Consider the following 23,008-nt stretch of genomic DNA (forward strand, 5'->3'; position numbering starts at 1 on the left):
TCTGTGTATTTGAGCCCTGTGTTTCTCTTTGTTAGTGTCGTAGTCTCCCTCGTGGCCTGTGTGTCAGTTTATCCATGCCCCAGTTTAGTTTTGTTATATTTTTGTGCCATTCTGCAATAAAGCAGCTTTTTGAGTTTTATTCCTGCGTGGTGAGTTTTGCGTTTGGGTCCTTCTCTTGCCTGCACACAGCCGAAACATGACAAGATCAGACAATGTAATACTGCCAAAAGACAAGAGCTACTTCTACAGGTCTCTGTTAATCAAGGTGTTATATTGGTCAACTCAAAGTCCAGACTGTGACAAGTCTGCAATGCTCTGAACTTTAAGACCTCAATTAACTGAAGCCACGATGTAAAAAAGAGTGGGACAAAATTTTTGACAGTCATGTGAAAGACTGATAAAAGGACTTCTGGTTGACTTGTCCCAAAGTTCAAATCATTTGACTGGAGTAATCCTGGGCATGTTAAGTACAACAAAAAAATATAGTGTCAAGTAATAAATCAGATAAGACATGTGAGAGGACAGTTGTGCACTTCCAAAAACAACCCACACTGATGCCACAAAATACATAAAAATAATTAAACTCATTCTGCTCTGCGAAAGCAGCCTTTGTGTGAGTTAGAGAGGGAAGGTTATCCAGAAGGTAACTCTTTAAGTTCTGAATAATAGAAAAACAGAAATAGGAGAATGAGCAACTTAAAAAGTAACTGTGGAAAGTGCAATTTGGGTTAGTTAAGTTAGTAAGAAACTCTTTCAACATTGTACTTCCAAACAGTTTGCTTTGATTTTACTCTTCCACACAAGGAAATATGCTTCGAAAGTGAGAAAAGAAATTGCTTAAAGATGACGGCTGTGCTGTGATTTTGGCTCCAATAACATGTAAAATAATGAGACACAACAGAAGGTTTCTTACTTTTGTCTCTCTCGTACTGTGCTTACTAATGAGGATGAAGAGGGGTTGTCCTCTGATTGTTGGTGTTTTCCATCTAATACTGTAGGGTCTTTACCCTACAACACTGACTTGAGGTGACTGTTGCTGTAAACTATGAACTGAATGCTATTCAGGACAGCCCTAGTGTTGTTGTATTTGTAGAATATATATTCCATTATTTATTGTTGAGGTCATGACATCTTCCTTAAATCCTGAGCTGAAAACAAGATTCTCTTTTTCATGTCCATGCTTTTGTTCCTGAAAGGTTTTCATTTTTTATACCAAGAACAGCTTGTTCATATCATTACCCAAACTGAACTCCAGAATCAGACAGAGACCCCATGAGATAACATATTACCATTCAAGGCTCATCTGAATCAATTTACCCAGTCGTCAGGCATAAAAATCGACTTTTTTCTGTACAAAGCCTGCTCCTCTTTTGATAACATAAAAAAATCCTGTACAATCCACAGTTATCTCTGTATTTGATATGGAGACATTTTGTATTCACTTGCCGTCCCTTCTACTTTGAAGTCTTTTGATGCTGTTTACCTCGGTGCCTAGCATCTTAACACTGGAGATGCTTTTCCACACTCGGATATTGTTATTCATATCAAAAACCTGTCTGCTGTGATGAGAAAAATGCCTCACTTTATGTTTATCCGCAGTGTAAAGCATGGCTTTAGACGCCGGACTCTGAACCTTGCATCGGAGCTGGCCTTCTAATGCATTAATTATGACACGTTATCACAGGACTGATTTGTGTTAAATACCCAGTGAATAAATTCCAGGGGTGGAAGTAACGAATTACAAATACTCACGTTACTGTAATTAAGTACATTTTTTGGGTACTTGTACTTTTACGAGTAATTTTTCAAGTGTGTAATTTTACTCATACTTGAGTACAACTTACACCATGTAATCTACTTCGCTACTTATAAAATCAAAAGTCACTACTGAGTACGCCCACAATTTGAATTAATATTCAAACCTTTCGTCTGCATTTTTGCAGCCAATAAGGCCGTGCAATCGCAACCGCGCCAATTTAAGACGTAAGCAAAGAATAAACTCCGCTGCAGCAGCAGGCACAGGTGTCTGGAGGTGCTAAATGGTGGAGTATAAACTACTTTATAGACGAAAGATTTGGAGACAAAGAAGCCAAAATGGAGACAGAGGACAACACTGTCAACCATGAAAACGACGTAGAAAAGACGGAGGACGCGTGCCCGTGGCCATACCTGGAGGAATTTTTCGTGTACAGAGGAAGAAAAGGAGACAGCGTCCAGATGCAGTGCAAACTTTGTTTGACCTCTACAGTCATTTCAGCTTACAAGACTTCAGCATCTAATCTAAAAAAAAACACATTGAGGTAAGAGGTTTTACAACTATACGTGTATGATATTGCGTTCTTATTTTTCATGTGTGTTAAGGTTACTAGTTTGGCTAAGATATTGTCACCGCCATTGGTTAGCCTGATATTAAAATAAGACGGAGCTAGCTAATGTGCGTGTGTGCATGCATAATTGAGCTACAATTCGTAGGAATGTTTTAGCTTATTATTTGGATAACCACCGTCATTACAATAAATTAAACTTGTAGTCATTTAAAACTCACAGGCCTACAATCAGCTGGCCTATTTAAAAAAACAAACAAACTTGAACACAGTGCTGAGCTGCATCTCAAATTAATCTTCCAGCTCTCAGCTGACATGTACCAGAGCCCGATTGATGGATCAGTTGATCAGTATCATTGGCCTGATATAGGTCTATCATAGTGACATGGCTCTTAATCAGTAGGGTTATATGTTTCCCAATATGATATCTTTTTTTAAAGAACATAATGTGGATTGGTTTTATTTGTTAGCTGTATGGGCAGCATTTTTGTGTATGTGATCCCTTTTCTTAAATTAGATTTGCTAGATACACATATTTTGCTCTCTTAGTATTTTTAGGACCTGACTAATACTGAAAACTTTAGGGTGATACTGATAAAAAGGAGTTAAAAATTTAGATACTGATACATTGGTCGATACTCTTTTTACAGATAGTATACATATTACAGAACTTAGAATGTATACAGAAATTCATGTTTTTTGCAATGATCGTTCAAAATTGGTTTACACTTGTGAATAAATACAGCAATATATCTGCAAAATTTGACCAATTCACCACTCTTTTATACTATGCTCAACAATCAAAGATTAGCTCAAGTCTAGTTGAATAATGTTTTAAAAATGTGTTTTCTTTTAGTGTTAATCACAGTGATGTTATGAAGTAATGTATGAACCTGACGTATGATAATATTTATCTCTACAGAGGAAACATCCATCGAAGACTGAGCAGTACAATATCACTGTGGCATCAACATCTCGACAGCGAAAGACCACAGCCACACCAAACAAGCTCTCAGCAAATACACAAGCCAAGTTACCAGACCTGATGTTGAGAGCTGCAAACAAACATGTTCCACAAGCAACTGTTGACAAGCTTGTCATCAATTTCATATGTGAGGGTCTACAGCCATTTGCAGTGGTAGAACAGCCATCTTTCAAAGAATTGGTTACCACATTACAACCTCAAGCCAAAGTCATCTCCAGACCCACTGTCCGTGCCAGAATCTGTGAAGCTGCTGATCACATGAAGATGACTTTGGTTGCAGCATTGGATAAAGTCAAATTTGTTGCTACCACTACTGATTGTTGGTCAGCTCATCAGAAAAGTTACCTTGGAGTCACATGCCATTGGATAGAGGAAGCGTCCCTGGAAAGAAGATCTGCAGCACTAGCATGCAAAAGATTGAGAGGGTCTCACACATTTGACATGCTTGCTGGTGCGCTTGATGATATCCATTGCCAATACAAGATTAGAGGCAAAGTTGTAAGAACCACAACTGATAGTGGATCCAACTTTGTCAAGGCCTTCCACATGTTTGGGGCACAAAATGATGCAGATGAAGCTGAAGATGAAGCAGACCCAGAAACTATTGACCTGACTGACCATAGGGACTACCATGAGGCAAGTGCAATTCTTGATGAAGACTCTGGTTTGGAGTATCAACTTCCGCCTCATCAGCGATGTGCATGTCACCTGCTAAACCTTGTGGCAACAACTGATGCTGCCCTAGCAGAGAGCATGAATGAAACCTACAAGAGGCTCTCCCGTGCAACCTTTGCAAAATGCCAGGCCATTTGGAACAAAACTGGCCGATCTCATTTGGCTAATGAAGTGGTAGAGGACAAGTGTGAGCTACAGATCATTCGTCCCAATGCAACACGATGGAATTCAACCTACCTTGCCATTGAAAGGATAATACGCATCATTGATGAGAAGGGGGAAGATGCCATCAGGAGCATTTGTGAGGAGTTCAAGGTGAAAATGTGAGTAAAATTGGACACCTACCAATATGGTTTCAAATTTTGTGAATTTTCCTTAATGGATGGTTAAAAACGTGAGCAGACTCTTAATATTAAATCAGAAGATCCCTGTTATAGTCATGGTGGGTTTTGTTGTTGTGTCTTACAGGTTGAGTCCTGCAGAAGTTGCATTCCTTAGGGAGTACTGTACCACCATGAAGCCACTGGTGAAAGCTTCAAACATCCTTCAGTCTGAGTCCACTTCCTTTATGGGATGGCTCCTGCCAGTAATCCAACAACTACTGTCCAAACTTAGCAGGCTGGAGACATCAAGCAAGACATGCGTGCCACTCATCAGAGCCCTGCAAAATGGCCTTCAAAAGCGTTTTGGAGCGATGATGGAGGATCCAGAGTTGGCTGCAGCTGCAGTCCTCTTACCCAAGTTCAAGACTTCCTGGACTGACAGAGCAGATGTAACAGAGGCTGGTAAGGATTCATGTGATCCCATTTTTGTGTATTTTTACATTTGAACACATGCTTAAGTGAGTATTTCACCTAATACATTGTAAGTTATTGATGGTCTGTCCTGAATACTAAACAATCCTTTTTGAGAATTTGCCGATTTTAAATTTGTGTTCAGGAATAATCACTGAAATTTAAATAACAAAATTGTGTTATCTACTTGCAATTACAGCCTTGACATACATCAAACAACATCTTGAAACGACAGAGCATGAGAGTGAGGATCAGCAAAGAGAGTCATCTGATGAAGATGAATTCTTCTCCAGACCAATCTCCAGAAGGCTGCAAAGTGCAGTTGAGCTTGATGGTTATCTTGCTTGTGCCACAGACACCATGGAGCTGCTGCACTCCTTCTCAGCCATCAAAAACCTCTCTCTTAAACTGAACACAGCTCTGCCTGCTTCTGCTGCGTGTGAACGACTTTTTAGCTGTGCTGGTCTACTCTTCACTGCCAAACGAAGTCGGATTGCCTCTGTTAATTTAGAAAACCAGCTCTTGCTGAAACTGAACAAAAGGTTCAGAAAGTAAAGTGTGAAAGAAATGCTAAGACTTTAAGACACTTACCTGCCTGTTGTTCAGTGTATGGGGAAAAGTTTAAATGGTTCTACGCATGTTCAGAAACATTTTTGTCATTGTTTTAACAAACAAAATTCCTCCTTTTATATCTACATTTATTTACAAAACAAGTTACCTTTCTATACCTTGTTCATCTGAAAAATGTGCTTTGAACATAAATATTTATACTGGTGAATCGAGTTGAATGCCTGCTATTGACAACAGAATAAAACATCAGTCTGTTAAAAAGTAATTAATACTCTGAGTAGTTTTTGAGAACAGTACTTTGTACTTTTACTCAAGTATTTTTTTAACACCAGTACTTTTACTTGTAATTGAGTACAATTTAACCAGTGTAACAGTACTTGCACTTGAGTACAAATTTTGAGTACTCTTTCCACCTCTGATAAATTCTGACCTTGGAAAAAGAGTTTTGGGTATTAATCACCTTATTAATGGAACGGACTGCAGAGCACGTTGAGACTAGACTTTCTCGTCTCCCTCTGTGATTTTAAAACGATGATATCTCACATTTTCTGTGATGTTTGTAATTGCTTTTTTCTCCATCAGTGCGTCCCTGAATGTCACAGAAGCAGCCGGAACATGCAACTGAAATTTTATGTATTTTCCTTTGACATTTCAAGGATATCTCTTCTATTTAAAACGTGTTTTTTAATCAACTGAGTGATGATGCTTTCCGACCACTCAACTTTTTAATAATCTGAAACTTATTTTTGATATTTCATCCAATTTTAGTTAAATCTTTCAGCTGCGTTTTCACTCAAAAATGGATGAATCAATCATAGAAGAGGAAGGGTTTTATTCCATTGAATTATATAACAAAACCCAGATTTGGTCACCATTGACAGACGTCCACACTGATGAGAACCCGAATGAATTTGGTGCCCGTTTTCTGAGATTAAGCAGTAATTGCCATGACAACAATCGTTTACATACAGGGTTGATAATTGAGAGGTTTCATCGGAGCGAGGAGGGACTGTCACATTTTCCACTCAACAATTACAAAAACCACTCATCGTTTATGAAACAGTTGAGATGTAGAGTGGAGAGCGTTTTTGTTAAAGCTCATCACAACAGCTGACAGCCCCAAAGCCAATTGAGCCCTTTTATCATTTTAGCAACATTAAAGCACTTTGAAGAAATAGGTGCTCTTTCCAGTTAATCAAATAAACAATCAGCAGCAAATAAAAGCCAATAACAATAAAATGATGAAACAAAACGCGGTGGATCAAACAGGGAAATAGCGTTTTTGTTAAAGCTCATCACAACAGCTGACAGCCCCAAAGCCAATTGAGCCCTTTTATCATTTTAGCAACATTAAAGCACTTTGAAGAAATAGGTGCTCTTTCCAGTTAATCAAATAAACAATCAGCAGCAAATAAAAGCCAATAACAATAAAATGATGAAACAAAACGCGGTGGATCAAACAGGGAAATAAACCAGGCAGCAGTATGCCCTTAAGTGTGTTTACAGTGGGAATATGAATTGCTTGGGGCCTGATTTCAACAGTAAATGTCTGAGAGCTTATAAGAGAAACACACTGCGAAGCTCACAACCCAGCTTAGCAAACCAAATTGATGTTTTGAAAACCGAAATTCATACTAAACGACTGCTATAACCTTCAGCGCAGAGAAAAAAAACTGCTGCAAAAACCTCCTGGTGACTGTATTAAGCACCACATTAGCAGGCAAGGCTCTCTATTTAATAGAGATGGCACGATACCACTTTTTTATGTCCGATACCGATACCGATATCATAAATTTGGATATCTGCCGATACCGATATGAATCCGATATGGTGTTTTTTAATCAACAAAACTGTTTTTTAAATATCTTGCTGCATTTTGTATAAGTTCATACTCAAGTTTAAAACAACAACTACACTAAAGCTATTCTGTTATACCTGTATGCAAAAAAAAATATTTCATAGTACAGCAATACTGATCAATCTAATAAACTCAAACCTACACCATCCTCCCTATTCTGGTATTTTAAAGAGTACTTAGCATAAATATTAAGCAACCTAACTAATAGGGTTCCAACTCCCAGCAACAACAAAAATAAATAAATAAAAAATAGGGAACCACCCCTCACGCTCCACCTCATGATGCTTAATCAACGTAATCAACCTTAATTTGATGCAGTGTGAAAAAAATGCACAGAAATCAATTATTTTTCAAGAAATATTAAATAGATTCAACATCTTTCTTCAACAAAATTGCAGACTGCACAGATGGTACCTTCCCAAAGGAAAAAGTACTATAGCTTACTAGGGTATATATATTAGACTTAATAGTTACTATATACAGTAATGGACTTCTATTCATTTTGCATCAAATTAAAACTTTGGCTGTCAGATAATTATTTATTAAAAGCTAGACATTTTAAATGAGAATAAGAAAGAAAAGTATGTCTTTGTGCCCCCTTTTCCCTGTTAATGCCCTATCGCCCCCCCCCCCCCCCCCTGGCTAAACTTTGCTAGATCCGCCCCTGCACAGTTACCAGCCGTCAGCTACGTAGAAAAAGATCCTCGAGTAGAAAGTAATATTAAATACATTCTAACAACAGCTTATCAAGCTTAAACGTGCTGCTGTTGTTCAGCCGCTGGTTTCCTCTTTCTGGTGCAAAGTGGGCCAAAAACAAACAAGACAGACGGACTCCCGACAGAAAAGCCGATCAGCTGATCGTTAAGCAGTTTCATGATTGAAGTAGCAGCAAGAAGAGGCAGTCGCTTGTTAAGCTTAACGCAGGAATGCTTTACAAACATTCAGAGATGGACTTACACACTTGCTTTACTTCTCTCGGGATAACTTTGTCGGAGATGAAATGCCGGGTTGCTAGCGAAGCTCCAAATGCTATCCAGACCACTGACAGGTCCCGCATGCCACAGCCGCTCTATCACGTGATGCATACTGCTCCGACGTGCTAACCTGAGGTGAGTTACGGCGTGTTGCAAGTTTTGTGAGGTGCTTTCGTGATATTTAATGGATCGGATTACATTTTTTATTTTTCTCCGATATCCGATCCAGTAATTTAGGTCAGTATCGGACCGATACCGATACGTAATATCGGATCGGTCCATCTCTACTATTTAATCTTTAATAATACCTTTCTTTTTTGTCTAAATGAAAGTGAAAGACAGATCAAAATGAGCTTCCACCTAAAGACCTGACTTCTAGTTTTGAAATGTTAATGAAAATTATTTCACCACAGATGCCATCCTTGAGTAAGGAACCATCTTTTAGAAACTTAAAGTAAAGAAGGTCCAACACATTTTTCATTGATTAGTTTTTTCTTTGTCTGTCTGTCTTTTTTTGGCCTAGACTACTGAAACTTTTCTCTGGAAAAATCAATTCATTGCCATTGCAAACAACCCACACAATGCACTGTGGCGTGGGACCAGTACCAAACTGAAGTATAAAATTTAATGTGATATAAGTCCTGGAAAGGAGAATGGCCTGACATGATTTATAGCGGTCAGCAGCTCCAACCAAACCTCCCACTTGATTTGTCTGAGCTCCACTAGTCTTGTGTGTTTCAGTGTGAGTAAAGTTTGTCTTACATATTAGAGGAAGACTCGGCACCAGAGCATATGAACTTTGACAGGGGGACATCAACTCACTTTGCTATTTCATTAAAACACTCCCACACACAGCAAATAGATACACATGACTACTATCATTACTGTTGTTATGGATAAATAAGCTACTTGAAAGCATATCACAAACAAACGCACACAGTATGCTCATACAGAAATGTATCCACAGACACAAAGTGCAAAATATCTCTCTTAGACTGCAAAGTGTAGAAAGCAGGAGATACATTTTCTCACAGACACAGTTAGTGTCTGTGAGTGCAGAATATTCTCAACATGTTTCCATTTGTTTTGCAATTGTTAAGTGATATGATGCTTCAGAGCTAGCCTCACAAGCTGACGAATCTCTTCTTAGCTCCGAAGCAATGAGAGGGGTGCATCTCAAAATCTCTTGCCTAGGACCATCTGCTCCAAAGTCAGCGTCCTCCTCAGTCATGCTGGTTAGCGCTGTCGCTGCAAAAACACTAAGCTGTTAACTGAATAACTTGAGCTGCAGCAACTGCTTTTCTACTGTAATTGAGCACTCAATGCACTTTATGCAACAGGCCTAATTCACCCAAGCACTTTTTTTCCACACTTATGTGCGTTCTATCTAACATTCACACACATTCGCACTCCAGAGAGCAACTTGGTGTTCAGTATCTTGCCCAGAAGCGCTTTGGCATGCAGAGTGGAGCAGCCAGGCATTAAACCACCAACCTTCCAGCCTGCTCTACCTCCTGAGCAACAGTCACCCCATAACGTAGATCAGCAGAATTTTGCTGAAGGAGCACAGTGACCTTTTCGGCTGGGCCTGGACCCCAAAACCCTGTCTACAGTGCTGGATAGAGGCAAGAAAAGAAAGTAAATAGTAAATGTTACCTTGGAGGAGCCCAGTCGTGTTTGGTGCAGTCTAACAGAGTTCCCACGTAGGTTCTCTTCCTCCACGTCACATTCACCACCAGCACACCTGTCAGCCGCAGAGGAAAGGGACGGCAGTCAGCATTGGATTCACTGACAAGCCTATATATCAGAGTTTGGCATAGAGTTCAGAACACAAACCCCCCCCACTCAGCATCCTAGATAAAAATAATTGTTTGGCCCAAAAGTGTCTCACATCTGCAGTTTTCTTTGGACCACATTTGGCTTTGATTGACTGCACTGGCTCAGGGAGAGACTTGTTGCCTCGACTCAGCCACAGTTACACTTTACACGTGCCAGATGTTCGGTCTGTTGTGACACACCACGATTGTCACAACCCATATTACTACGTTATGCTCGCCTCATTACTGTTGGCCCACACAACAAGTGCTGTAACTAAGTTGTACTTGCCAAAACGAGTCCAGATCAAGCCCAGATGTGACTGGAACGAAGGCTTTAATTTACAAGGGTGTTCAGCTACAACGCTGTTCTGAAATATACACACTCACATGCACACATTTAGAGGAAATAAGATCTCAAAAGTGATTTTTATACAGATATTTGACATATCAAACAGTGACACAGGTGTGTTGAAAGATCTGCTGAAGTGATTTTACAGCATATCAACTGTGTCTGAAAGAAGCGTTCACCTTTTTTCACCCTTTTCCAGGCCCTCTGTGGAGCCACGGAAATTCTCATTTTTCTGTTCTGGCTTTTATCTAAAGACGAACGTGTAATGAATGATGAAACAATAAAATGGAGCAGACCGCATTTTAGAGGAGAGAAAAATCGCTGCGATGAGCAGACATCTGAGAACAGCAGCAGTTAATAGTGTGGAAATAAAAAGCCGTGGCAACCTGAAGGACGGAGTTCAGGCTTTTAAGAATTGTTTTCAAAGTGCTTCACGTTGTTTTGCTACAGCCTGTGAAATCACTCGGTCTGATATTACTCAGGAACATCCTCGGAGGAAAAATACAGTCTTACATTCCTGTCAGGTTTTTGTATGGAAGAAATATTTAGTCTTCAAGGTTTAAACTCTAATCTGAAGACGCTTTAGCCATCTGAAATAAATGCCTCTCTCTTCTCTCTCGCTCCCAGACTGACATTTGAAAACCATTAACCTCCGTTTTGTGATGCGCCAGCGGCAACGCCAGGCAAATCAAATTTTGGACGCATTACAGCTTTAAAACGAGGCTTGACTGCAACACACGACTCCCCACTCTTCAATTATGTCTGATAGCCGCCACCTTCACAGAACACTCTCACAGATAAATGAGAGGCAGGAAACGCAGCCAAGAAGGTGGATGTGATCAGGCGGAGGCCCTAAAATCTCCAGTTAAAATCTCCACTTAATGAACTGGACGGATTTCATTAGTCAAGAACTTAACCCTCATAATTTCCACTTTAAATACTCCAACAAGGCTTTGATCAAATGTATTTTCTACTTTGTTCAGCCAGGTCCTGTCTCATTTTCATGCCAAACTGGAAAAGGAATGTTTAGGAATGCAGGAACGTTTAAAAACACGAGAAGGTCTGACGTGTAAAATGAAACAGATTAGTGTTATCGACCACATTAACTCGTTGGTAATAAAAGTCAGATTTCCTCAGGTTGTATCCTCCAATTTAAGCAGCTTTCAAATGACAAATTCAGTGGTTTTATCAGAGGTTGTTCGACTGACTACTACACCAAATTACTTTTCAAGCATTTTTAGTGTTGCAGACATCCAACGCTGCAATGAAAAGCTCGCTGTTTTGCTAAAGCTGTAGTGTGCCTCCATCATCTCGATCATGCAGTATAAGGCAGTCATAAAAACCGGTCTTCTCATCTTGACATTCAGATGACTATGAACACGTTTATCTTCTTTCTATCTTCTTGTGTTCACACTGTGCAGTTGGATTCAAAGCAATAAAAGTGAGCACATCAACGGAAGATCAATACATCAAGGAGCACTCAGACTCCAATCAGCAGAAGTCCTGTGAGAGAAAGCTCTCTAGACATGGTCTCAGAGTCTCTAAATGACTTCTTAGGAGAGCAAACGCTCAGATTTGGCTCAGATGCAGCTGATTTCACAGTGAGCAATGGAAAAAAGACATAAGAGCATGACCAATACAGGGGTTTTTAAGACTGATTCTTTTTTTTGTTTCTTTCAGACACATGAAACAGATTTCCCTAAAACTTTAATGCATTGGTGTCCAAACCCAGGCCTCGAGGGCCGGTGTCCTGCAGGTTTTACATGTGTCCTTGATCCATCACAGCTGATTTGAATGGCTAAATTACCTCCTCATCATGTCTTGAAGTTCTCCAGAGGCCTGGTAATGAACTAATCATTTGATTCAGGTGTGTAGACCCAAGGTGAGATCTAAAACCTGAAGGACGTTACAGAGTGCCCTCTGGTGGACAAACTATGCAATGTTAACACATCTAAAATGGCTGAAGGGTGTTTCTCTTCTCCTTTTTTTACTTTTTATTTTTATTTACACATAAAAGTGAGGAACCTTCTAGTGGCCAGCAGAGCCTTGTGGAAACGATCAAACATCCCTGCTACCACTGTGTCGCTGAAAGTCTCCAATGGTTCTTCCTTTTCTTGTTTTGCCGAGAGCGTCCTCCCTTTCTGCAACTGCTCTACTGAAGGTAGGCCAGGTTGACAGACATAGCTGTGACATAACTCTGGACTCTCTGTGAAGCAATGGGACTGACCTGGGTCTGTGAGCACCAACTCCCAGGGGTGAGACGGACTGGAGAATGCTGTATGCGAGCAACTGAGTATGGACATCAGTCAGCAAAATACAAACATCCACATGCCTGCCCAAATTGGCTACATTGCTGTACAGGCAATGTGTAATGTATGCAGGAAATATGAGCAGACAAAAGGTCAACTACCAGAAAAACTGTGCAAAGCTCGCTCCCACTTCTCGGGTTCAACTCGGCATGGAAGTGGACTGTGTGTTCTACAAGCTGGGCAGCTAAGCTGAGCACTGGAGTGATGCGTAAGATGCATGTTACATGCAGATTTCACAGAGACTCAGAAAAGTCCTTTGGGGAGTCAACATAGCTATCTGTGACAGCTGGGATAGACTCCACGACCCTCACACAACCATGAGCTGGATGATGGATGGATGGATTTTTCATTTATCAGCTGTTACAAATGACGATACCGACGTTTCTCCACAGTCACTTGGACTCAAGCCCACTGAAATAAGGTGTATATAAGAGCTGGTTTAGCAATAAGAGTTAAAAGATGGAAAAACAGTGGTCAGCAGGGGCCAATTCCTCTGGTTAAAAAAACAGAAAAATAAAAACTGAAGTTATAGACGAAAATAATCCCACTGCTTCTGATATGTAAACACTATCCCGATGATTTTTTTATGTCAGTGACGAGTTTCAAGTCTCCCCGAGGACTGGAAACAAACCACTGCAAATATGTGAGAAACTGCTTGCTGAGTGCATTCCTCGGTATGCCTCTGTATCTTCTGAGACTATAAAGGTTTGGATATAGCTGTAAATAAAATCCTCTCTTGATTCTGTTCAGTCACTAAAAGTTCATTTAGAGGCCAGGTGTGGGTTTTTGGAAGCTGTGTAAGGCCCAGGGGTGCAGCTGCATAAAGCTCTCACCAGTAAAGCAGATTTTTAAATCATCAGAGTTATAAAGCTACATATACACATGGCTCCGCTGCATAAAAGTCAATATTTGTAGAACTGCAGGACAACATGTATAAGCCTCATTTAAATTCTCATCACAAATGTACACAAACAGCCCAAAACAACATGGTTTGAGGGCACATCACCACTCATTAGTCGTGTTAGTGAGAAAAAGGGCCAAGAAGACATGCAATTTAACCAATTTGCAACACTGACGACTCTCTTCAACAGCAGAACACAGTTATTTTATCATAATTATCAAAATGTAACATCAGAATCATGCTCAATAATACATTAATGAAGCATATTCTGAAATAGGCTCAGCAGATGAGACTCAAATTAAAGAAAAAAATGACTAAAATGTAAAGAACTGGTCCAGTGTTTGATATGCTCCCACCTGACTAAACTGTCACTGGCTGGACAACTGGCAATTTTACATTCACAATACAAAACGCACAGCAGGACCAATCCATTACTGGCAGCAGGAGGTATTTTCACATAACTGACTTCTGGCTTAATTATATTTAAATTTACTGAACTTACTGAACAAACTAATTGACACCATCTCAAAGACGCCAACAAGATGTGTGTAAGCTTCACAGTTTTCAAATCACAGCCGTCAACAAGGAACATTACGTAAAAACACTAGTCTTACACCTGCACTTTTTTGAGTGGCCAACAGGGGGCGTTTCCTGTGGATGCAGATATTAGCCTGGTGGCATAAAGGCTATAGGAAAATGACCCTTTGGCTTTCCCTGATTAATGACTAAGACTATGATTAATGAATAAGTTTATGTCCTCAGTCACTAGTTTTAGTTAAATAAGTTTTATTTAACACAGCACGATGTTTATTTATAAATTAGGGACCCCATTATAGTCAAAATGGAGAATAAAGCAGGGTGTGCTGTACCACATGACTGACAGGTAGCTGTTGCATTAGCGTGAAGTGTTCCTTGTTTTCTCAGTCAGATCCACCTCTAGTTTGTCACATCTGGCTTCAAAACACCAAAATAGCAGTGCCAAAGGGACTTTTCAAATGTGCAATATCACAGAGGCTATTTTTATCTTCTTTAATACAGTCTGTGGTAAATAAAGCAGCTACAAGCTGGATGTGACGCCCTCTCTAAATGGAAAAACGGCTCAGAGACTTTTGCTATGATTTTACTGAAACAACTGAAAGGCACTTTGAGTTCACGTTTCATTTCTTTTTTAAATGCCGCATAAATAAAATTGACTGAACTTGACTGAGACATTCATCATACAAAAATTAAGCTCATAAATGAACCTTTTGGGATGAAATTTTTAAAGATATCTGTGTAAGCTGTAAAACAATACCACAAGACATTATTTTTCTATCAGGTTTTGTCTTATTTTACCTGCAGGGTGCATCCTCGCTGCTCATCATTCTTTTATAAATACCGGTTTATGCGTTATATAAATGGCATTTGCATGATTTTTGTGTGTATGCATCATTTATACATCTGGCCCCTGGTGTGCAGCTGAGGAGCACTGATTAAAGCGAGCCGTGCGCAAAGACAAGAATGTGGCGTTCAAGCCAAATTTCAAAATAAAAAGTCAGAGGGTCTCTGACAGCTGGTCTGACTAATAAGACAGCTGAGATGATGAGGTCAACACAGGGAGGTTGACGCATACTGTGTACAAAGAAAGGGTTTTGTTTGACCTAAAAACATAAACAGACATTTTAAACTGGCTTTCCTGTAAATCAGTATATGTCTGTAATGTGCAGGCAGCGGTCCTCGGAGTCAAGAAACAGCCGTGATGAGCTGGTTTGGTCATTTGTAACTTTAAATAGCAGAAGCAAGAATCTCAGATACTCATCACGATACAGTGATGATGCGACTGTATCACAATATAGTGACTCATTACATTATAAGACAGTCAGTCAGCTACATACAGTGATACAATGAGTCAGATTGGAAGAGGAATCGGTTTGAAATGCCAAATTCCACAAATCTCCAGAGACTGATTGGATGGATTCAGCTCTCAAGTACACAGCGCAAACGAAGGCATGAAGTCATTAGCGTGAAGTCAATGAACAGAAGCAACCACGATGCACCCGCTGGGCCAACGTTAGCACTGATGACTTATAGATCCTTGGTGTGGATCTTGCAATCCTCATCAGGATCACCTACAGTGGAAACACGTCTGACATCAAGTCTACACATACACTGCAAGAGACCTGATGATGATGATGATGAGTGCTTGAACAATGGAGGAGTAAGCAATACGATACTGCTGCATCAACATATCTAAACCATATCTAAAAGAGCTAATGTCACTTCTAGTTTAATCTTTCATGAATTTCTTGATATCTTATTGCAGGCCCACGTGGATGTGAAAAATCTACTTCTTCAGTGCTGCATTGCTTGCAATAAAGAAATGAGCAGCAATAAAGTAATAGAACAAGTCAAGCAGACAGTAAAACAAACTGATGGTTAAATAATAGTTGCACAAGGACAAGGATAAAAGGGTACAAGATGTAGGATGAAGTAGATGAAATATGTAGAAACAAAGTCCAAAGTGCAGCAATGGAGGTTTTCCTCTTCACTCTCGTGCCCCCTGAAGCCTCGCTCGGGCTGAAACGTGACAGCGTTTCTATTTTTAGTCAGCAAGTCTCTTCTTGGGAAGAAGCCAAAACACTCAATAGGTCGTCAGTTTGTGTCTCGCTGTCATGAACGTGGGCGTTTGTGCTGCTATTAGAGAACCTGTGTGGCATTCAGGATCCCTCAAAGTCTGTTTCTAACACTTATTGAAATAAACGCCCTGACTCAATTTTACTGCTTCACAGAGGCTTCGCACAAACAAGCAACCACTTTTTAAAAGAGAGTGAGCAATGGCTGAGTAGTGCTTGAACTAAACGCCCCTGAATTCAAGCATCTCTATCTGAGGGACTTCAGGGTTTGTTTGTTATGAGTCAGGGAAAAAGAAAATGTTCTCCGCATTGTGCGCCCTCTCTTTATCCTCTGCACTGCAGAAAATAACAACATCTTAATGGAGAAATTAAAAATGAATGTCTTTCCCTCATTCACACGTACTCTGCATTGACTCTCTGTTCATTTTCTCCCTCGCAGTCTGAACCTGCATCTGCTTTTGCTGTGAAACAAAATGAAAAAAGATGCTCGAGCTGCACTGCTGCATCCAAATGTGACATCCACACTGCACTGAGTGCAGTTTAAGTGTCTGTCGAGGCTGTCAGAATCACCCAGCTCTGCCTCGCCTGTGTTTGTGTCGCTGCTGCTTCATATTTTTCTGCTGATTTGCTCTAAGCTCTCGGCAAGCATCCCCTGACTTCTCCTCTGCAGCTGTGTGAGCACTGTCAACAGCAATCCTTAAACCTGAGCCAGTCACAGTCACTGAAGTTGACTCCACAGTATCACATGTATTTAGCAATAAAATGTGCACTTTCTCATTTAAGTGCTGGTAAATTAACGTGATTAATTACTGCTTCGTGAGATTTTGGAGGGGAATTTTTGAGAGAATGAGGAATTATGTATCAAGTTAGATTTGTCAGGAGGTTATTAGAATGGATGGCAGGCAAGAAGGTTCAGAGTCCTATATGTGTAATTGCTTAGTCAGCAAAAGCAGCTTAGATAAGGTTAAAGAATAACAGTGCTAATAAACTTGTATCAAAACAGTGCCCCTGTGATGGACACTGCGTCTCCTCCAGTGCTTCCAAACAATGATCGTATTACTTGATTTTTATTTTTGGTATCTGAAGAACATTGCAGGAGAGCAAACCTGTCAAGCAAAGATTGCGATGCCACAGTTCAGATCATTTCCTCTGAATGTCCCCCTATAGACACCTCAGGATGTTACAGTAAAACTTTGCTTTGACAGCCTCATCCTGAGGGGCGAATTAACTGTGTAGGATCCCTTGAATGCTGAAAAAATGATGAGTATTATCCTGGTCTCACTTATCACCTGACACATTGCCTCCAGGCTTGGAAACTGTGGATTCTCCCACTACAAACTGCTCGGCTGTAGCTCAATGAAGCTCATCACTTGACGATCTTCCACATGAAATTCGGATCAGTTTGAAACGGAAGTTGATGTTTCTCGTCTGTACAAGTTTGAGGTCTGTGGTGAAATCACAGAGTGCTATTTGCATGTGGTCGTTTTCAGTTAAGCTATCCAAAAATAGCAGCTGAACTGAAAACGATCTAGGGTGTATGAAAACATGACCTTAAACTGGAATTTAAATCTTATTAGGGGGTTTTCTTATAGCCCTTTTCCACTAGTAACTACTCGGGTCGGCTCAACATGGCTGCACTCAATTTTTAGGGTTTTCAATTAGGTGGCCGTACCTGGTATCAGATACTTTCTAATACCAACTCTGCCAGGGTTCCAAGCAATCTGATCCAAAATGTGATGTCAGCAGGTTAGTCAGTGGTGCCACTTGATGAGTCATGAGTGCCTCTTTCATGAAAATCGAAACCGCCATTTTCGAACCTGGCAACAAGGGAAATGACTACACAAAAACAACACCGTAGTCCTCAAGTCTGACAAAAAGCCACACTGAGCACCATTGTTGTGGTGTTCAGTTCCCATCCGAACGATCACAGGACTTTCATGATCGTGTTGCTACAATGACAGCACATTAGGGGGTACTCGATCATAATGGAAACGACCAAAACCAAGTTGAGTCGAGCCAAGTAGGTACTAGTGGAAAAGGGCTATAAGACTTGGGATGAGGAGCTTTGCTATCTGAAGGGATAATGCCTCATGGCCATCTCCCTTTGGAAGTTTTCCGGGCATAACTTATGGGATGAGTCCCTGGTGCAGAACCAGAACTTACTGGAGAGATTTCAGATCTCATTTGGCATGGGAATGACTTGGGATCTGCCAGGAGGAACTGGAAAGTGTTTCTGGGGAAAAAGATGTTTGGAACACCCTACTTAGCTTGCTGCGACTGTGACCAGACTTTGGATAAATGGACAAATGGATGGATGGATGGATGGATGGATGGATGGGATATCCACCCTTAATGACATCCAACACAAGAAAGAGTAGATTAAAAGAGCAGTGTGATGCTTTTGGCTCACAGGAATTAGCTGAACATGCACTGATATCAAATGATAAGGTTATCATTTGAAACTTTAACCACGCTCAGTATGAGCATCCCAGATCGGAACAGTGTTTGTGTTAAAAGAAATTTTAATAGTTAGATTTTATGGCCAATAAGATGAAGGAGCTACTTAGTTGTTATTACATGTGATTATTTTGTGTGTTCATTGAAATGCAAATCACTTGCTGAGCATAATTATTTACAGTACTTGTAATTGACTTAATGTCTAGAATCCAGACAGACAGACTGAGAGATCCGAAGTCATGGAGTTTGTGCAGCTTAGTTAAGAATCGAGCCAATCACTGTTTGATTAGCGCTCATCAGAGTCTGGTCCCCCACAGGGAAGAAGACGGGGAGGAGGGTTGAAGCTGAAATGGTGGTCTCTTCTTCTCCTCCTTTCTGTCTCTCCAATTAGTATTCAGCTTAATTAACATGCAACCTGCATCTCTCCCTCCCGTATCCCTCCGCCGTCACAAGGAGGGGGCTCCAGTTATCACTCCACCTCCCGAACAATAGTCCCTGAGCGGCAGGAAGAAAAACACTATCTCTCTTTGTCTTTCTGTGTCTCTCTCTTTGACTCTGACATTGTCCATCGCTTTCAGTCTGCATCACTGATGAAATGCTTCTTCTTCGTGCCTCTGTCGGTCTCCTCCTGCCTCCGTCTTTACATTCCTCTCCATCTCCTCTTATCCCTGCGGTAGTTTAAAAATACAGACTAAACCTCTGCTACAGCTCTTTCCATTTCCCCACTTCTCGCTCCATCCATCCATCTGTCAGCCTGTTGGGACAGACTGAGCACCGAATCTATTTTCTTGCTCTTTTTCTTTCCTCTTGCAGCCACCCTCCATCCTTTTCCCTGTCTGTGTATTATTTATTATCTGGTGATATACTGCAGTTTATGTCTCTATATCATTATTTATTTGCTCATTAGAGTGTGTGACTCACTTTATCCTAATATAATAACGTAACGCATCATCTCCCTGATGCTGTTTCTATTTATTTACTTGCACAAACCTGGAAACACAATGCTTTGATGTTTTCATTTAGTGCCTCCACTGAGGGGTGGGGGTGGGGGAGGGTGGCGGGCTGGAGGATGTTGTCACTCCTGTTTGTTTCTTTGTTTTCTACTCAGCAGGGTATCTCAGGGAAGAATCGGTGCGAGATTGGTGGGAAGTCAGAAGCTTTTGGTGGTGAACTCGGTAACAGTATTTTTGCCTTATTAAACCATGAATTTTACGAGCACAAAGCAAATTTAAAATTCAGACTCTTTTAAAAAATTAAATTGGAAAAGGCTTGCTAATCCCTGACATCAATGAGAGAATCTCCACAAAGAATGACACCAGCCAGATGGTGAATTTGAACCCACGACCTTCTTGTTGTGAGGCAACAGTGCTAACCACCGCACTACTGTGCTGAAGACAGAGAGCTAATTACAAATGAGAAAAATTTGAATTGGAGACACTTGAGGCTGACTCCCAAGTTGTTCTGGACAGACTGCACTGGGCTGGTGAGTTGTTGAGAGGGTTCAAATTGATCAGATTTCCTTTAAACAGTCAAGATAAACAAATAATTAAATACACAAATATTCACTTTTGGAGAGAAGAAATATTTGGAATTTAGAATTTAACAGTTTACAGAAAGATATTTTGAGATATTACCAGCTGACCAGAGAAAAAAAACTATTCAGGATACGTCTGCAGAGTTAATCTCTAGATTCATGTAACATCACAGCATTTAATACCAAGGTAGAACCTTTATAGTGAAAAGAAGATCAGACAGGCTGGAGTGAAAGTGGGTTGCAAAGCAGCTTGCAAATGCACAGTTTACATAGCAGTCCCTGCTTGAACTATAGAAGTGTATCAGCTGAACCATGATGGGTGTGGACTCATACTGAGATCAGCTGATCAGTACTACACTAAATATTGTTGAGTCTGTATCACAGTGTTTTCATCTGTAGTGTTGCGTGTTTGAATTAGCTTCTTGATTTTTGTATATCCTTTAATACTGAAAACTCATTTCCTGCTCACACAGAAGCTGACTGTTGCTTTCTCCTTCAGTAAGGTAACATTTATGCAAATAAGGTAAAGTTTACAATATCTACTGATTCAGGCTTACATTTCTTGGGAAAAATGTAATTAAAAAAGAAAACCTTAGATATTTCTTTCAATACTCTAACACACCCCATAGCTACATGTTGTCACTCATTAGTTAGCTTTGAAACCTGAAGTTGAGGGTTTTCGTTTGGACACAATTATATCCTGATTCTCCTTTCTTTATGCTAATGAGGACAATAATTTACAAAATGAACATCATGTTGGTTTTAATAAGACTTAACAACAGAGACATGAACTCATCAGAAAAGCGTTTGTTCAAACTAGATTTGGTTTTCTACAGATGTTTACAACATAATTGCTCCCTATTGGCAATTAGAAACAATCAGGTTTACGGCACTTCCACATTGGCTTAAATTTTAACATTCAGTTTTTATATACAGTCTGTGTCACACCCCCACCCCTATCTCAGCCTTGGAGGAGGATTGAACGCTGATTTCTCATTTTTCTAAGACATTCAAGCTTCATTTTAATTTTTTACCTGCAGTTTGTTCCTTCTTTTTAACTATTTGAGGTCGTCAAGGTCCACGAGAATACATCTAAGTGTATTCAAAAGTTTTATCCACAGTTTGTTTTCTCTGCCTCTTTGGGCCCTGTTATACAAACAGTCTGAAGTGGGAGATGCATTTTTCACTTTCTTTCTCGTCTCCATCTCTATCCTGTTTAGCAGCAGTCTTGGCCAGGGTTATATTGCCCTGCACTGTGTTTATATTTTCTTCTTTATTTTTTCCTGGGCAGAGCGAAAAGCACCAGTTAATTAATACTGGGGCACTTCTACGCCAAACTCAACACTCAGCTTCAGAGGACCAGCGGCTGGCAGAGCGAGATGGGCAGTGAGAGATTGGATTTATTCATTAAAAGCCTGCAGTAAGTTATTACACCTCCGCTGAGAGGCTGCAGTGCTGAATGCTGTCCTCGTTAACGGCCTATCAAAGTGCGGTGGCGTAGAAATCGGCGGGTGAATCATCGGGCCGTCTGATCTACAGCCCAGCACTCCCATGGTATCATTTTGTAGTGTTGGATGTGTTTCTAGTTCTGCATTATTTGGACTCATGAGCGCGCGGTGCAACGCCAAAACTGCTCTCACGAGGACGTCCAGCCTTGTTTGAAAAGAATCGTGGTTATTTTTGTTTGTGGGACTGAAAGGTCTGGAATAATAAAAATTAGTACTATCATCTACTTTTTCTTGTAACATATGTTTTTCAAACCCACACAGATTGTAGCAATGCCCGCTTTAATTGGGCCAAGCGTATCTTTTCAGGGCACAAACAGCTGAAATATTCAACTTTTTTTTAATATGCATATTTTCACTCCAAAGAGGAAAAAGTTGGCAGATGATGTTCTGGCTGTGGGTTGCGAAGATGGCTGAAAGTAAAAAGGAGAAGCTAAAATAAAATCTGATCTCCAGTGACAGGACCAAATTGAGGAAGTGCACATCGTTAAGGTTAGAGAAAAATGGCTGCAGTTGATCGATACTGATATTTGGTGATTTACAGCCCCGGTTCTGAAAATGTTGAGACCCTGAATAAAATGTAAATAATAATAATGCAATGAAAGTCCTCATTACACTATATTTACCTTCATACAACATCCCATCTTTTTGGAATTTGGGTTGTAACGGCAACTCATATTGGTAGCACTGAAGTTCTCCTGGTGCAAATTTACAGACATTTTCTGCCTGTTTCTTATGTCTTTTGCTGGAAAATGAAGAAATGTTTCTTCTGGGTTGGCGATGAAAGGCTTGAGCCTTGTGAATAAGATCTTAGTCACTAACATAGAATCTAAAATGAATGCATCGTATTGCGGTGGAGCCCTGAGCCTATAAACCAGGTAATCTAAAATATATTATCCAGTAAAATGTGAAAGTACAAGACAGAAGAAAATAAAAGGCCAAAAAATGTAAATTTACTACCGCTGGTCTCAGGGCGCAGACTGTAGAGCTCACTGAAGAATATTGGTGATATATTAGGTGTACAAATATATGGTTGGTAGGCTTGGCAGTGGTTTTGATTTTGTTTTAAGCAGACAGAAAGGTGCTTAACAAAGTAAATTGAATTTTAAATTTTTCATGTGACAAAAGGGAAACAACCTCCAAATCTTTACAAGATATTAGAGAAATCAAGGACTGTTTTTTAATGTAGATCAATCATCCAAAATTCATCTGCGACTTGGGGCTGTCAGTTCTGTCTGTGCTTCAGTGGAAGGCAATCCTGCTACTACTCCTATCTGCTCGGCTCATCACCCATAGTACAGAAGCCAAGCTGTGCAGATGTGCATACAACATCAAGAAGCTGTC

General features: G+C 40.2%; 2 protein-coding genes across 2 annotated transcripts in view; one reads left to right on the plus strand and one right to left on the minus strand.

The window, feature by feature from the left end:
- Positions 1-23,008, minus strand: part of znf608 (zinc finger protein 608) — a 67,735-nt gene that overhangs the window by 11,550 nt on the left and 33,177 nt on the right. The window contains exon 3 of the mRNA XM_085366864.1: positions 9,837-9,924. Coding sequence (XP_085222990.1) covers positions 9,837-9,924 — 88 coding nt within the window. The remainder of the gene's footprint in view (positions 1-9,836; positions 9,925-23,008) is intronic.
- Positions 1,726-5,674, plus strand: LOC146621747 (zinc finger BED domain-containing protein 4-like). The gene is made up of 4 exons (XM_085367524.1): positions 1,726-2,300; positions 3,247-4,307; positions 4,453-4,769; positions 4,978-5,674. Exons 2-4 carry the CDS (start codon positions 3,370-3,372, stop codon positions 5,331-5,333), a joined length of 1,611 nt encoding a protein of 536 aa, XP_085223650.1. The 5' UTR covers positions 1,726-2,300; positions 3,247-3,369; the 3' UTR covers positions 5,334-5,674.

Source organism: Diplotaxodon limnothrissa, linkage group LG12 (assembly GCF_057381915.1).
Source record: "Diplotaxodon limnothrissa isolate DT_005_m linkage group LG12, D_limnothrissa_male_GT1.1, whole genome shotgun sequence".
Classification (NCBI taxonomy): domain Eukaryota; kingdom Metazoa; phylum Chordata; class Actinopteri; order Cichliformes; family Cichlidae; genus Diplotaxodon; species Diplotaxodon limnothrissa.

Coding starts and splice junctions, on each gene's coding strand:
- LOC146621747 (XM_085367524.1), top strand. CDS start 3,370: ATGTTGAGAGCTGCAAACAAACATGTTCCACAAGCAACTGTTGACAAG. Junction 4,308..4,452: donor GAGGAGTTCAAGGTGAAAAT/GTGAGTAAAATT, acceptor TGTGTCTTACAG/GTTGAGTCCTGCAGAAGTTG. Junction 4,770..4,977: donor AGCAGATGTAACAGAGGCTG/GTAAGGATTCAT, acceptor TTGCAATTACAG/CCTTGACATACATCAAACAA.